Below are 16,103 nucleotides of genomic sequence, written 5' to 3'. Positions count from 1 at the left end.
GAACTCCGACCGAACCTGTTCTTGAGATGGAACATCCTACAGACAGGCGTCCAGCTAAACTACCCCCAGTGCCCCTTGCTGCATGGGGTGCTTTAGCGAAGCGTTCACTTACGCAACGCTCACCAGCATGTTCCTCCGTGACGCACTCACTAACGCTTAAGGTTGCCCTTACTCAGAGGCCCTCAATGCCGACTACGTCTAGTGTAGGCGGCCTTCTGAAACAACAGGAATGCTCAAGGCTTATATTGTTCAATACTCCTCCTAGTGCTCGTGTGAAGAGCACTTCTACTCGTGAATCGCGCCCATTGTCTCAAAAACCTGCGATTTCGCGCGTGAATCCCGTGATTTCAAGCGCAAATCGGCAATTTCCCTGAGTGATTCACGAGTAGGGATATCAGAACCACTAGTAAGTGTGGTCCTAACACCTCTGCCTCCGACTTCTACCACCTCTAGTGGCAGGCCTATACCGTTCCCAGAAGGGTTTAGGGAGCCTCCTAATAGGTATGCCAATGTGCCTATTAGCCCGGACCATCCTCTTTGCTTGATGAAGGAGCACAGAGGCTCTCTCCTACGTCGACTCGGGCTCCTTTTAGGTTTCCTCATAGACGACGCTCTCCTCCTCCTGGATTCTCTAGGGAAACCCAGGACCTCTCAAAGGGTGTTGAGCTCCCTTTATGTGTCAGTCATTTCCTAATTACCTTGCAGAAGTCCTTGGGTGTGGCTCCTCCACCGCCACAGCTCCCGACTGCTCCAATCAGGGCTACTCCTCGGATTACCTTAAAGTCCGATTCAAGTTCGTCCCATAAGAGTTCTGACACTAGAAGGAGATCTTTGTCAGTCAAGGCATGACAATTCTCCCCATCTCGATCTAGTGCCAAGGTGCCTCCAGCCACTGATCCTTCTCTTAAAAACCTTTCTTTACTCCAGAGAAGATGAGGGAGACTTTGACAAAGCGGCAGAAAAGGAGGATGAGAGGAGTAACTCCACCGCACACTGATCTCATCCATCCTAGGACGAGTAGGGACATTGGCTCACCCAGGGAGATTTCTGTGCACCCCTTCGACCCTCAAAGAATTGAGGTCATGCCTCCGGACCAATGTCCGATTTGCATACCTTCAGCAGAGGAAGAGCCTTCGGCTCCTGTAGCTAAAGCTTTGGCATCTGATGTCCCCAAACCCTTGCAAGGGCCTCCTTCCAAGGCTTTGGCAGCTGGTGTCCCCAAACCCTTACAAGGGCCTCCTTCCAACATCTTGGAAGAACACTTCCCTGCACGAAGGGAATCTAAGGACACCAAGTCCAAAACTAAGAACACCAAGGCAAGGGAAGCCCGTTTGGCAGAGGCGGACAGGATGTTTCCTGTGGTAGATCCCTCAAGCAACCCAGTTGACGACCCTAATCTACCCCAAGTTCTGGATGTGAGCCTGGAGGTAGACGATCCGTTGGATACGGATGACAAAAATCTTCCGAGGGCAGCTAGTCCAAACTTTCACTCAGAACAAGAGAGGAGAGAGTTGGAGCACACCTTTTGGCAGGTCCTCTTTTGCATGAGGGCCATCAGTAGGCTGTCTACCATCACCCAGGAAGGGAAGGAGTTGGTTCTCAATGAGATCTTTGAAACCCAAAAGCCCCCTAAGAGCAGTGCTGTCCGGTTCTGGTCTAAAGAAAAGTTATCGCTCAGATAGCCGGAACTTCTAGTTCCTTGAGGACAGGTTCCTCCTTGCAATCTTTGCCACTTCCTGATGTGCTACAAAGGAAGTACCATGAGGTCGAGGGAAAACTACATTCCACCATGTCCCTCGACCATTTGTTGGAGTCTCTGACTCAAACTCTCTCCGCTTTGAGAGCCTCCCTCTAGGCAGTTAAGCTCCTAAACATAGAGAGACGTGAAGTACGCCATGCAGGCTGCTTCGTGGCTTGGGGTCCACAGTAGTGGCTTACATGAAGAAATAAGGTGGTACCATTTCACAACCCCTAAGCCATCTTGTAGTAGAAATTCTCAGATGATCAGAAGAACATTCGGTGTCCCTATCGGCTCACTTCATTCCAGGCAAGAGGAATGTGCTTGTGGACAATTTGAGCAGACCGAGTCAGATAGTAGGCTCTGAATATTCTTTGAATCCTCTGATAGCCAATAAAATCCCGACTTCGTGGGGTTCCCCGACAGTAGACCTCTTCGCATCATCTCTGAACAGCAAGCTTCCACTGTACTGTTCTCCAGTCCCGGCCCGTCAAGCTCTATGGCATGATGCCTTTTAACAATGGTGGGACAACATCAACGTATACGCCTTTCCCCCATTCTGTCTGATGAGAAGATTGCAGAGCGGTTCCCGGACTTCCTGCAATTACTAGAAAATCTACCGAGAGAACTCCCTTCATGGCCAGATTTACTCAAACAACCACACGCAAACATCTTTCATAAAACTATGCAGTCGCTTCGACTTCATGCCTGGAGACTATCTGGCATCTCCTCTCTCAGAGAGGCTTTTCACAACAAGTTGCTAAGAGAATGCCCAGATACTTGCGTAAGTCCTCAGCCTCAGTGTACCAGTTGAAATGGACGATCTTTAGTGGTTGGTGTTGTGGAAGGAATATCTCTCCTCTTGATGCCACTATCCCCGTAATAGCGGAGTTGCTTGTATAATGTGAGGAAAAGCTCCTTTCAGTCTCGCCGTTGAAAGGATATCACTCAGCCTTGAGCCTCGCCTTTAAGCTTAAAGGAGTGGATATTTCCTCTTCGTTGGAGCTTTCTTTACTCTTACGGAGTTATAAGATCACTTGCCTTCAGTCAGAGATCAGGCCTCCTCCCTTAAATGTGGTTCTCGTTTTGAGATCACTAAGAGGACCTTCTTACGAACCATTATGCCATGCAACTGACTGAAATCTCACTTTGAAAATGGCGTTCCTGCTTGCTTTAGCCTTAGCAAAGAGAGTCAGTGAACTACATGGCCTCTTGTATGACGTCGCCCATTCAAGGGGATGGGGGGAAGTGACACTCAACTTAGTCCCTGAGTTTATTGCAAAGACTCAAAATATGGGGGTACTAGACCATAGATTTGGGCTCTTTCAGATTATGAGTCTCCGTCCTGTAACAAATGACATAGATCAATTGTTACTGTGCCCTGTGAGGCGTTTGAGATATCTTGAACACGCTGCAACAACACGGCCCCGAATAACACGCTTTTTGCTAGCTCTGGAAGAGTTAAGAGGAGGATCACAAAGAATATCATTTCATCTTGGTTACACCAAGTGATTGAAAGCTCTAAATCCCTATCTTCCCCCAGCTCGAAGACCTAGAGCCTATGATGTCAGGGGCATCAGTACATCCCTGGCATTCAAACATAACTTTTCCGTGTTGCAGGTATTACGAGCAGGCGGGTGGAAACGTCAGAATACATTCACAGCCCACTATTTAAAAGACATGATCCACAGGACGTGTGATTCGTTAAATATCGGTCCTGTGGTGGATGCTCAACATGAGGCTTAAGAATACCTCGGGTTCCTTTTTGGATAAGTAACAGATGGTTGAGGGCATTGGTTACCCTGGTTAAGACTCGGATGAGTGAGGGATTGTCTGGCAATTTTCCTTTCTTCCTCTTCCCCTCCCTTGGGGTACTGTGCCATGGGTCCCTCTACAAGCTGGCCTCAACCTCTGTTGGTAATTATCACTTCCCTAGTGTAAACTAGTACAGTATAGTCATAAATTTGATATACTGTCCATGTCCCAGTTGCTTCCCGTGAAGTAGGCAATGGGAAACTCTTTGTTTATTTCCTATTTATAAACTCGGAATATACTTCCATAAGACGTTAATATGATATCTCTCATGATAACTGGATTGCTCAGGCTGCTATCATACTCACTGTATTTTTAGTGAGGTGTCAAGGTTTTCCCTAGACCACAGTCATATACTGTACAAGGTAAGCCTGGGTCATTGTCCATGCCAGAATTAGGACTTCCATCCTCCTAAGAGTGGGTCATCCACATAAATTACGAAAGTTTAGTTAGTATGGGAACAAATGACAGATTTGGAGATAATTTGTATTTTTCCCCTAAATAATACAAACCTGTAGTTATTGATATAGATTGGCCCGCCATCACTTATCCCCAAGTAAGTCTTGCCTGCAATCAAAAGTGACGTAGCTCACAGCTATGAGAGTATATATAGGCGACTGGGTACCCCCCAGCCACCCCCTACCTACCCACTCAAGGGGTTAGGGAGGGTTGCTACCTCGCAATTTAAATCTAATGGCTGCCTTTCAGCTCCACCGAAAGTATATCCACATAAATAATTGCAGGTTTGTATTAGTTAGGGAAAATACAAATTATCTTTGAATTGGTCATTTTTATATATTACGGCATACCTGTAGGTTCATTGGCCTTTTTATGATTTTGATGGAAATACATTTTTAATGGAATAGTATAACCACTGCAGTTATAATGCTGCATAATTTATAATTAATCTATCAGTCTAGCCAGTATTAAACTGAACATGTGTGGTGGTTGTGTAAGTTTACTGATTTCAAGTTATAGAATTCTTGAATATAATTTTAGTGCTACTTTACTCTGGTTCATATAAGATTTGTCACAAGTTATGGACTGATTTAAAACCAAATTGAGTTACTAAAATACACCAGTTCATTAACTTTATCATCATCATTATTTGCTAAGCTACAACCCTAGTTGGAAAAGCAGGATGCTATAAGCCTAGGGCTCCTACAGGGAAAATAGCCTAGTGAGGAAAGGAAACAAGGAAAAATTAAATATTTTAAGAAGAGTAACAGTAGAATAAGTATCTCCTATATAGACTATAAAAACTTTAATAAAACAAGAAGAAGAGATATAAGATAGAATAGTGTGGCCGAGTGTACCCTTAAGCAAGAGAACTCTAACCTAAGACAGTGGTAGACCATGGTACAGAGGCTATGGTACTACCCAAGACTAGAGACAATGGTTTGATTTTGGAGTGTCCTTCTCCTAGAAGAGCTGCTTACCATAGCTAAAGAGTCTCTTCGACCCAAATGTTCTATTATATTTTTGTGATATATATTTATAGCTTAATGCTGTATTTTTCAATATTAATCTTACCCGATAATCATGTAGCTGTCAACTCTGTTGCCGACAGAAATCTACGGTCGGGATACGCCAGCGATCGCTATACAGGTGGGGGTGAACACCACAGCGCCATCTGTGGTCAGGTACTCCAGTACTTCTTGTCAACACCACCTCAATTTTTCCTCTGTCGTGCCTCCGGCTAGACCTACATGGATACGCTGTTGATTCTGGAGTTATTGCTCACGATTGGGTGATGTATTTGCTCTAGAGTTTAGCTTTCGCTATTCAGGAAGTTTTATCATTAGCTTAGCTAGCTTTTGGAATTAATTTGATTTAATTATGGTGACGAAGAGAGTATGAACTCTCTTTCACTTTTAAATGGCCGACCCTTCCCTTAGACGGAAGTGTTGGTGTCGAAGAGAGTATAGACTCTCTTTCTTAATTTTGCTTAACAAAAGTTATAGATTTATTTTATATCTCTCCGCCTTTTATAGGCCTCTTCGATTAACTTCCTTTTATTATAAACTTATTAAAATTAATTTTTATATTTGTTTATATTCGACCTTTCCTAATAGTAGGCGGTCTTTTCTTGGAACCGAAGTTAATTAACATTGAGCCCGTCATTTCGTTTTTACCTGTTAACATATTATGCTATTTTAATGTTTTTGAAAGAATTTCTTTGATAGTCTCGTACTGTTTTCAAAGTTGAACTAACGTTTTGTTTTGTCTCTGCAGTTGTTGACGTTCAGAACGTTCAACTTGCGCTCTATCGTTACGATAGAGAGAGAGTATTCACGGTGTCACGTTGCAGTAAGAGTAAACCGATTCTAGCGTTTTGTTCATTCTTTCTTAGCTTAAATGGTTTTAACTCTAATAAAGGAACTTTTTATTTGGGAAATCTTTCAGTTTTTTTTCCTTTAACAATAATATGTTTTAACGATATATATAATTGGGCTCATCTCTCAGGTCCTAAGTCAAGAGAGAGAGAGAGAGAGATAGAGACGGAGGGAGAGAGAGGAGGATAAACGTTTCGTTCAAGCGGGTAACGTTGTTATCGTTTTTGCTCTTCTCCCTAGTCTCTTTAGGGGAAGAAGGTAAACGTTTCTAGAGTTTTATTCTTGTTCTCAGGCTTTATGCGGTGAGAGATTTTAAACGTAGTTTATTTGATCTAGTGTTTAGTCTCTTTTCCAGCCACTGAATTATTTATCTTTCATTATGTTTTTCTGTTACATTGTAATACTGTTTTCGCAATTACTAACTTTTAATGAAGGATAGAATTGCGTGTTTCAGGTACAAACCACTTAAAGTTTCGAGTTCAGTGAAATAAGTGCAAACAGAAAATCAAAAGTGATAAAGTGATAAGCGCAAAGTGTTTCAGTGTTGCGTTCGAGGGTTCGTCTGTTCGTGCCAGTTGTTCGCCTAGTCTGGGACCTCTTACAAGCTCCCAAGCCCAGGGGAGAAGTAATGTCGAAGGACTTATGGGTTCATCAGGCCTTGATCGACGAACAGACGTTTCCCTCCGTGGTTTCGGGTGTATCTACACACGTTGCCGACGTGATCACCCCACCCACACAAAGACGAGAGAGCCCTTTTATTCCTCGTCTGCGGAAGAGGTTTCTCGCAGAAACCATGGACCAAATCTTGCAGCTTTTAAGTGCAAGTCGGTCCCTTCCGCGCAAGTCCAACTCCTAGGTGGTGCCATTAGCACTGGGTCAGTTCGGACTTGCTGCAGTACGACAACTGCACACCTCCCAGAGAGGCAAGGTGGTATCGCAACAGGCAGTAACTCCGTCTGTTGCCGCACCAGCTGTTTTAGACCCTCAGTCTCAACGGACAGTAGCTCCGTTTGTTGTTGTCTTTCTTAAACTCTAGTGGTCTATGCTGCAGACAATGCAGTCTCAGCTTGCGGTGTTGATGCAGGAGTTTTAGGCAGAGAAGGTTAGCACACCTCCTCCTGCGAGCGCTCCTCCACCTCTGCGCAGTCCACCCTGCCAGACGTATGATGTTGAGGCTCCTCCTGCCTCCATGCGTGAGCTGCCGCATTGGGAGTTGCCAGGTACCAGCGCTATGCAGCAACCTCCACTTTCCTTGAGGCAGGAGCCTCATGCTATGCGGCAACCGCCTCAATTCTTGAGGCAAGAGCCTCAACTCTTGAGGCAAGAACCTCAACTCTTGAGGCAAGAGCCTCAACTCTTGAGGCAAGAACCTCAACTCTTGAGGCAAGAGCCTCAACTCTTGAGGCAAGAACCTCAACTCTTGAGGCAAGAGCCTCAACTCTTGAGGCAAGAACCTCAACTCTTGAGGCACGAACCTCAACTCTTGAGGTAAGAACCTCAACTCTTGAGGCAAGAGCCTCAACTCTTGAGGCAAGAACCTCAACTCTTGAGGCAAGAGCCTCAACTCTTGAGGCAAGAACCTCAACTCTTGAGGCAAGAACCTCAACTCTTGAGGCAAGAACCTCAACTCTTGAGGCAAGAGCCTCAACTCTTGAGGCAAGAGCCTCAACTCTTGAGGCAAGAGCCTCAACTCTTGAGGCAAGAACCTCAACTCTTGAGGCAAGAGCCTCAACTCTTGAGGCAAGAGCCTCTCTCTGCGCAGCCACCTCCTCAACCCTTGAGGCAGACGCAACTCTTGAGGCAGGAACCTCATGCTATGAGGCAGCCGCCTCAACGCATGCAGCAACCGCATTCTTCACAGCATGAGCCTCTCTCTGCGCAGCTACCTCCTCAAACCATGAGGCAGGAGCCTCATGCTATGCGGCATCCTCCTCAACCCATGAGGCAGGAGCCTCATGCTATGCGGCATCCTCCTCAACCCATGAGGCAGGAGCCTCATGCTATGCGGCAACCTCCTCTACCCATGAGGCAGCCTCATGCTATGCGGCATCCTCCTCAACCCATGAGGCAGGAGCCTCTTGCTATGCGGCATCCTCCTCAACCCATGAGGCAGGAGTCTCATGCTATGAGGAGCCTCATGCTATGCGGCATCCTCCTCAAACCATGAGGCAGGAGCCTCATGCTATGCGGCAACCGCCTCAACCCATGAGGCAGGAGCCTCATACTATGCGGCATCCTCCTCAACGCATGCGGCATGAGCCTCATCCCTTGCAGCATGAGCCTCATCCCATGCAGCATGAGCCTCATACCATGCAGCATGAGCCTCATCCCATGCAGCATGAGCCTCATCCCATGCAGCATGAGCCGCACGCCATGCAACATGCTCTGCTTACCTTACAGCATGCTCTACATACAGCATGCTCTGCATACCTTACCGCATGCTCCTCAGTCACACATCTTTGGTTGTTGCCAACTCACTAGACTGTCAAGCAGTTTCATAACGTTGCCTTCTAGTCTGCTGCTTTTGCACCAGTGAAACCCTCACTGAGAGAACTTAGCTTTTCTCGGATATGGTTCCTGTAGATGAGAAAGTGCTATTCTCCCTCCTTCTGATATTCCCTTGAGGACTCTGTCATTTGGAGAGGAGCCTTTAGCTGCTTAGCCTCCTATGGACTTTTATTTAAGCATAACATGCTTCCAGGGAGGGTAATGGTTCCACTTCAGTCGCTAACCCCGTCTGTTACCACACCTGCTCCCATAGACCTTGAGCTTTGTTGCAAGACATGCAGTCCAAGCTTAGTCCTTGTTAGAGGATTTTTTGTTTACGGAGTCAGTGTGTCACTGGGAAGACGTTCAACAACCAGCAGAAGTGACTTGTTGTGACGCAGTGCGGCAACCTCAGCAACCCGATAAGGAGTTGTCTGTACGACCCAGACAGTCTAGACAGCTTCGGGTTGTCGCGGTACTTCCTCGCTTCCCCATGGTTGACAGTTCACAGACTGTGCAGCAGTACCATGATCTTGTGTCCGGCTCCGTCAGACGACTAGCTTTTAAGAGCTCCCACAAGTCGTCGCTGTCTGGAGATTCTCAGATGGACTATGGATCTGACCAAGGAACTGGGCCTCCTGGTCAATTTTGAGGAGTCCCAGCTCGTCCCATCCCAGACCATTGTCTACCTGGGTATGGATCTTCAGAGTCGAGCTTTTCGGGCTTTTCCGTCGGCCCCAAGGATCTACTAAGCCCTAGATTGCATCCAGAGCATGCTGAGAAGGAACCGATGCTCAGTCAGGTAGTGGATGAGTCTAACAGGGACACTTTCATCGCTGGCCCTGTTCATCGAGTTAGGGAGACGCCACCTCCCCCCCCTTCAGTATCATCTAGCGGCTCACTGGATAAAGGACATGACGCTAGAGACGATCTCAGTTCCTGTTTCCGAAGAGAGGAGGTCTACTCTCACGTGGTGAAAGAACAGCTTTCTTCTCAAGGAAGTCTACCTTTGGCTGTTCAGAAACCCGACCGCCGTCTCTTCTCTGACGCATCAGACACGGGCTGGGGTGCGACTTTGGACGGACAGGAATGCTCGGGAACATGGAATCAGGAGCTAAGGACACTTCACATCTATTGCAAGGAGCTGTTGGCGGTTCATCTGGCCTTGATAAACTTCAAGTCCCTCCAGCTTAACAAGGTGGTGGAGGTGGACTCTGACAACACCACAGCCTTGGCTTACATCTCCAAGCAGGGAGGGACTCATTCGTGGAAGTTGTTCTAGATCGCAAGGGACCTCCTCATCTGGTTAAAAGATCGAAAGCTCACGCTGGTAACGAGGTTCATTCAGGGCGATATGAATGTCATGGTAGATCGCCTTAGCCGGAAGGGTCAGGTCATCCCCACAGAGTGGACCCTTCACAAGAATGTTTGCAGCAGACTTTGGGCCCTGTGGGGTCAGCCAACCATAGATCTGTTCGCTACCTCGATAACCTAGAGGCTCCCGTTGTATTGTTCTCCGATTCCAGACCCAGCAGCAGTTCACGTGGATGCTTTTCTGCTGGATTGGTCCCATCTCGACCTGTATGCATTCCCGCCGTTCAAGATTGTCAACAGGGTACTTCAGAAGTTCGCCTCTCGCAAAGGGACACGGCTGACGTTGATTGGCTCCGCTCTGGCCCGCGAGAGAATGGTTCATAGAGGTACTGCAATGGCTGGTCGACATTCCCAGGACTCTTCCTCTAGGAGTGGACCTTCTACGTCTACCTCACGTAAAGAAGGTACATCCAAACCTCCACGCTCTTCGTCTGACTGCCTTCAGACTTTCGAAAGACTCTCAAGAGCTAGGGGCTTTTCGAAGGAGGCAGCCAGAGCGATTGCCAGAGCAAGGAGGACATCCACTCTCAGAGTCTATCAGTCTAAAGGGGAAGTCTTCCGAAGCTGGTACAAGGCCAATGCAGTTTCCTCATCCAGTACCACTGTAACCCAGATTGCTGACTTCCTGCTACATCTAAGGAACGTAAGATCCCTTTCAGCTCCTACGATTAAGGGTTACAGAAGTATGTTGGCAGCGGTTTTCCGCCACAGAGGCTTGGATCTTTCCACCAACAAAGATCTACAGGACCTCCTTAGGTCTTTTGAGACCTCAAAGGAACGTCGGTTGTCCACTCCAGGCTGGAATCTAGACGTGGTCCTAAGGTTCCTTATGTCATCAAGATTTGAACCTCTCCAATCAGCCTCTTTTAAGGACCTCACATTAAAAACTCTTTTCCTCGTGTGCTTGACAACAGCTAAAAGAGTAAGTGAGATCCACGCCTTCAGCAGGAACATAGTTTTCACATCTGAAACGGCTACATGTTCCTTGCAGCTCGGTTTTTTGCTAAAACGAGCTTCCTTCACGTCCTTGGCCTAAGTCGTTCGAGATCCCAAGCCTGTCCAACTTGGTGGGGGACGAACTGGAGAGAGTACTTTGCCCAGTTAGAGCTCTTAGGTACTATCTAAAAAGGTCATAACCTTTACGAGGACAATCAGAAGCCTTATGGTGTGCTATCAGGAAGCCTTCTCTTCCAAGGTCTAAGAACTCAGTTTCTTACCTATTCAGGCTCCTGATTAGGGAAGCACATTCTCATCTGAAGGAAGAAGACCTGGCTTTGCTGAAGGTAAGGACACATGAAGTGAGAGCTGTGGCTACTTCAGTGGCCCTCAAACAGAACCGTTCTCTGCAGAGTGTTATGGATGCAACCTATTGGAGAAGCAAGTCAGTGTTCGCATCATTCTATCTCAAAGATGTCCAGTCTCTTTACGAGAACTGCTACACCCTGGGACCATTCGTAGCAACGAATGCAGTAGTAGGCGGGGGCTCAGCCACTACATTCCCATAATCCCATAACCTTTTTAACCTTTCTCTTGAATACTTTTTATGGGTTGTACGGTCGGCTAAGAAGCCTTCCACATTCTTGTTGATTTGGCGGGTGGTCAATTCTTTCTTGAGAAGCGCCGAGGTTAAAGGTTGTGATGAGGTCCTTTAGTATGGGTTGCAGCCCTTTATACTTCAGCACCTAAGAGTCGTTCAGCATCCTAAGAGGACCGCTACGCTCAGTAAGGAAGACGTACTTAATAAAGGCAGAGTAATGGTTCAAGTCGTCTTCCTTACCAGGTACTTATTTATTTTATGTTATTTTTGAATAACTAATAAAATAAAATACGGGATACTTAACTTCTTTGTTAACATGTATGCTGGTCTCCACCCACCACCCTGGGTGTGAATCAGCTACATGATTATCGGGTAAGATTAATATTGAAAAATGTTATTTTCATTAGTAAAATAAATTTTTGAATATACTTACCCGATAATCATGATTTAATTGACCCACCCTTCCTCCCCATAGAGAACCAGTGGACCGAGGAAAAAATTGAGGTGGTGTTGACAAGAAGTACTGGAGTACCTGACCACAGATGGCGCTGTGGTGTTCACCCCCACCTGTATAGCGATCGCTGGCGTATCCCGACCGTAGATTTCTGTCGGCAACAGAGTTGACAGCTACATGATTATCGGGTAAGTATATTCAAAAATTTATTTTACTAATGAAAATAACATATTTATGTTAATATATTCACAAACAATAATTTTCTAACTGAATCTGTTTTGCATGGCTGGGATAGCCTAGCTTAGAACATTAAACTTCATATACTTTAGTGTATTATAATTGGTTTTAGCCCGGACTCGCTTAATAATGTTGAAAGAAGATAAATGCTTGTAAGAGAGGTATTACTGTATCTTTTTTCAATACACAACTTTGGCTTATCCATTCCTAATTATTACTTTTTATAAGGGATTTTTTTTTTTTTTTTTTTTTTTTTTTTTTAATAGTTTGTACGTTCATTGAACCATAATCCTCTCACAGACTAAGCTTGAAAAATCTATGCCTTGCCCTAGTTTTATACATTTATACATCTTAATGAATTCAATATTTGAGAATTTCTGTCATAACATCTTGGATGTTGTATTAGGACAGGCTTCCATCTCTCAGTTTGGATTTATGTGATACCAAAAAATAAGCTAAAGTTTAGAGGACTGAACAATTTTAGGTGATTATATTTTGTTCATTTTACAGCTACAGCTGCACATGGAAAAAACGATTGTATGTTAGACAGTATTAAGGTTTCATTTTTTATTTCTTGCATTCATTTCAAAACACTATGGTGCAATATTTTTTTTCATCTTGAATATGTCTTTGCTAAGCTTCCATTTGTATCATGATCAAAATAAATGTGAGAGTACCCACACTTATTTACAGTAGCTGAGCAATGTTACTAAAATCGTGTTTTTTTATCTCTTCAGACACGAAATGCAATTGACAAGACGCTAGAGGCTGAAAACACAAATCTTTATCACAAGCTTGGTTTACACTGGAGACTCTCAAGACAAAGATGTGATAATTCTTCATTTATGGAATATGTAAGTATACTAAGCCAAACTTTTTAGAATTCCTCAAGGTAAGTACACACAAGTTTCAGAAAAAAATGAACGTACGCTTGTATGTTTATTAAAATGATTCGTGTTATAATTGTATGTTGAAATTTCTTCTTCTAGATTGTTAAGAAAATGATTTAGACATTTGTGGATTTTGATGAATTTTGGTGAAACATTTGTACATCTTTTGTATATAAAGTTTATATTTTACAGTGAAGTGGTACCCCATAGATTGAACTTAATAGTTCCAGAGGACCGTGTAAACACTGATTTATTTAAACGCTACTTGAATAAATTTTTACAAAAATAATTATATTCTAAATAGAATTAATCCCTTCCAAACCCCAAATATACATTTTAAAGCATATCTACTTGAAGTTTATTGTATTTACGTGCATGAAGTCATGCTAAAAAGATAAATAAATACAGTGCATGAAAGACAAAGAAAGTTGCACTTCATTTTGTTCAGAATGTATTGTAGAGTTGATGACTGGGATGAAAGTTGGTGAGTAGAAGTAGGTATTTTTGTTTGGAAAGTGAGTTCTTTGTTTCTGCTTCTTTTCTGCCATTGACTGAGTATCACTAAAATCTGGTCTGGAGAGATTGATTTCCGCCTACATTTAAGAATGTGTCAAAAATTAGCCATTGCATTACTTCATCAATAGTATCTCAATCACTTAGTTGGCTACAGCCTTATTTTATTGATATTTTTCTTCAAAATCTTGCTTATTACCCCATTTCACACATATTTCCTAGATCTTGGTCTATATTATCATTAATAAGATTTCTGCTAAATTTAGAAACAAAGCAATAAAAGGCTGGATAATTTTGTGCCAGAAATATGTCAAGTACATCAGAAAATACTTCAATGAAGAAGCCGTTACAGAAATATAAAAAAAAATTAATGGTTCCAATAGCAGACATGCATTTATGGTATGATAGTTCACTAGTTCATGATACACAAAAAATCTCAGATATTATTGGGTGCAATATTGCAAGTATAAGGAGTATTGATTTATATACCCACTTTTAATCAATCAAAAGAAGTGAAGTGGTAATTCCATTGAATTTTGATGCTGTGAGAGATATCTACTACAATTAAAGATTTACTGAAGAGGAGTTGGAATTTGCATGATCAATTTGTAATTTAACAGTAAGGATAATATAAATTTTGATATGTTACGAAATCTAGTCCCTTTGGCTAAGCCCTAAATATTTGGACCAAACATCTACCTATTTCCAAATGCATGAAAACATACAGTAGTAATACCAATAGCTAAACAAGGAAAGGATCCTAGTAATTCGAGCAATTACAGACCAATTTGACTACCCAGTTATGTTTGATATATATTTAAAAATGGTGAATTATAGGTGGAATTGGTGTTTACATCATAGTAACATTTTATCAACTTCACATTTGGCTCGCAGACAAAACGATCCACACTTGTAGCACATTTGGCTCGCAGACAAAACGATCCACACTTGTAGAATCATTTACTTTACATAGAAGTTTTGAACAAAAGGGGATCACAGTTTCCGAGAACACCTTCCTAATTTTATTAGTAATGTTATAGGTGGAAAAATATTCCAAACTCAGAGACGCATTTTATACTGCACATCTCAACCTTGGCTGTAATGTGCCTCATGGTAGTGTCTTAAGTGGGACTCTTTGCTTTTACAACTAGGGACATTGTTGTTCAAATACCATAGAGAGTGCAAATAAGAAATAATATATTGGCTTAAAAATATCCTACATTTACAGTATTATGTTTATTTTGTTGACTTTTCACATTTTAACCAGGTTCTTGTGATTGAGGTGATTCCCAAGAAGGACATCTTAAGACCCGACTGACAAAACCGATGTGCCTCATCCCTCGAGCTTTACCTAGAAGTTACGGGAATAAGGCTGATGGTGGAAGTGATGGAAGCGTTGGTTCTGTGGAGTTTGATGCTGTATCAATCTCATTTAAAGATAGAAGTTGAAGTGACATCTTTTTACACACCGCTTCTTCTGTAGTGTTTATATTGGTATTTTCTTTTTCTTTGGATATTCATAATATGTAATTATGATGTTCTATATTATATAATATGTATATATATATATATATATATATATATATATATATATATATATATATATATATATATATATATATATATATATATGTATATATATATATATATTATATATATACTGTATATATATAATTTATATGGCATATTATATGAATGTACAGTAAGGCTTTTGCATTATGTTTTGGTTTTTATGAAACAAGAGACTGTAATCTGAACTACTGTATTTAAATATAAATGCATCTGTGTTCACATGCATTTGTGTATGTGAAACCACATGAGACTTTGGTATGTGTGTATTCTTATGCACATTCTTTATCTTGTTTTCTGACAGTTTCATTGATAGTTACATATACTTTGATATGTTGTACACTTCTCCAGACAAGCATAAATAGACTCGTATAATTTGGTATTTGGTGTATGTCCACTCTTTTCACTTACAGAGTAAGAGGTAATCAAGTTAGTTTTTAAATTCACATTAGTAACTGTTTTTAGTTCGTGTTGGTGAATCATTTGGCACTATTTTGTACTTGTTTTCTCTTACTGTAACTGTTAACAGAGGCTTTCCTTTCGTTTGTTTCATTATTTATGTTTGTGAGGGGTCTGTGTTTCATGCTGTGCTGTATGTGCTTACTTAGGCATAGTTAAGAAAACAATGACATTTAGTAAGTACAACACATTATGCTCTTTCTGAGGTATACAGTTTCAGTGATTACTCGTTGTGGTCATGTGTGGAATTAATTTCATGCAGGCAGAAATTTTATTGTTGGTTATGAAATATTGCTGAGAAGTAATGAATTATAAAGATTTGCACCTTGATATCTTCTTTTAATTATACTGTATTCTGATATTCATTCAAACTTTGCTTTCTCGGAGAATTTCTAGCTCAGATGTTTTTAACTTGATACGGGTAAGCTTATCTTCCTTTAATTGGTATTGCAAGTACAGTAGTTGAAAGTTTGGTTGTCATTAAGTTGCTGTTGTCAGTTAGTGCTATTCTTGTTGCAAAGTAAAGTGGAAGAAGTTATTTGGCTTGGTCCTATGAGTATTCTTATACATAGCAAGTGGCTTGAAGTGCATTGCATATTTATGTCAGTTTCATTGACCCTATCATTAACCTGATGCATGTTGTTGCACTTAGCACAGCTTGCCCCTTTTTGGGTGAGAAATTGTTTTATTTTAAACA

The 16,103-nt window shown here is 42.5% G+C and overlaps 1 protein-coding gene across 1 annotated transcript in view; it reads left to right on the top strand.

Moving 5' to 3' along the window:
- The window catches only part of LOC137616163 (cysteine-rich hydrophobic domain-containing protein 2), a 36,197-nt gene extending 21,283 nt beyond the window's left edge, over nucleotides 1-14,914 (top strand). Inside the window, exons 3-4 of the mRNA XM_068345825.1 lie at nucleotides 12,713-12,829; nucleotides 14,646-14,914. Coding sequence (XP_068201926.1) covers nucleotides 12,713-12,829; nucleotides 14,646-14,696 — 168 coding nt within the window. The 3' untranslated portion in view covers nucleotides 14,697-14,914. The remainder of the gene's footprint in view (nucleotides 1-12,712; nucleotides 12,830-14,645) is intronic.
- The last annotated feature ends 1,189 nt before the right edge of the window (nucleotides 14,915-16,103 follow it).

Source organism: Palaemon carinicauda, chromosome 22 (assembly GCF_036898095.1).
Source record: "Palaemon carinicauda isolate YSFRI2023 chromosome 22, ASM3689809v2, whole genome shotgun sequence".
NCBI lineage: Eukaryota > Metazoa > Arthropoda > Malacostraca > Decapoda > Palaemonidae > Palaemon > Palaemon carinicauda.
The sequence above is the reverse complement of the archived record's forward strand: the minus strand, read 5'-3'. Positions and strand labels throughout refer to the sequence as shown.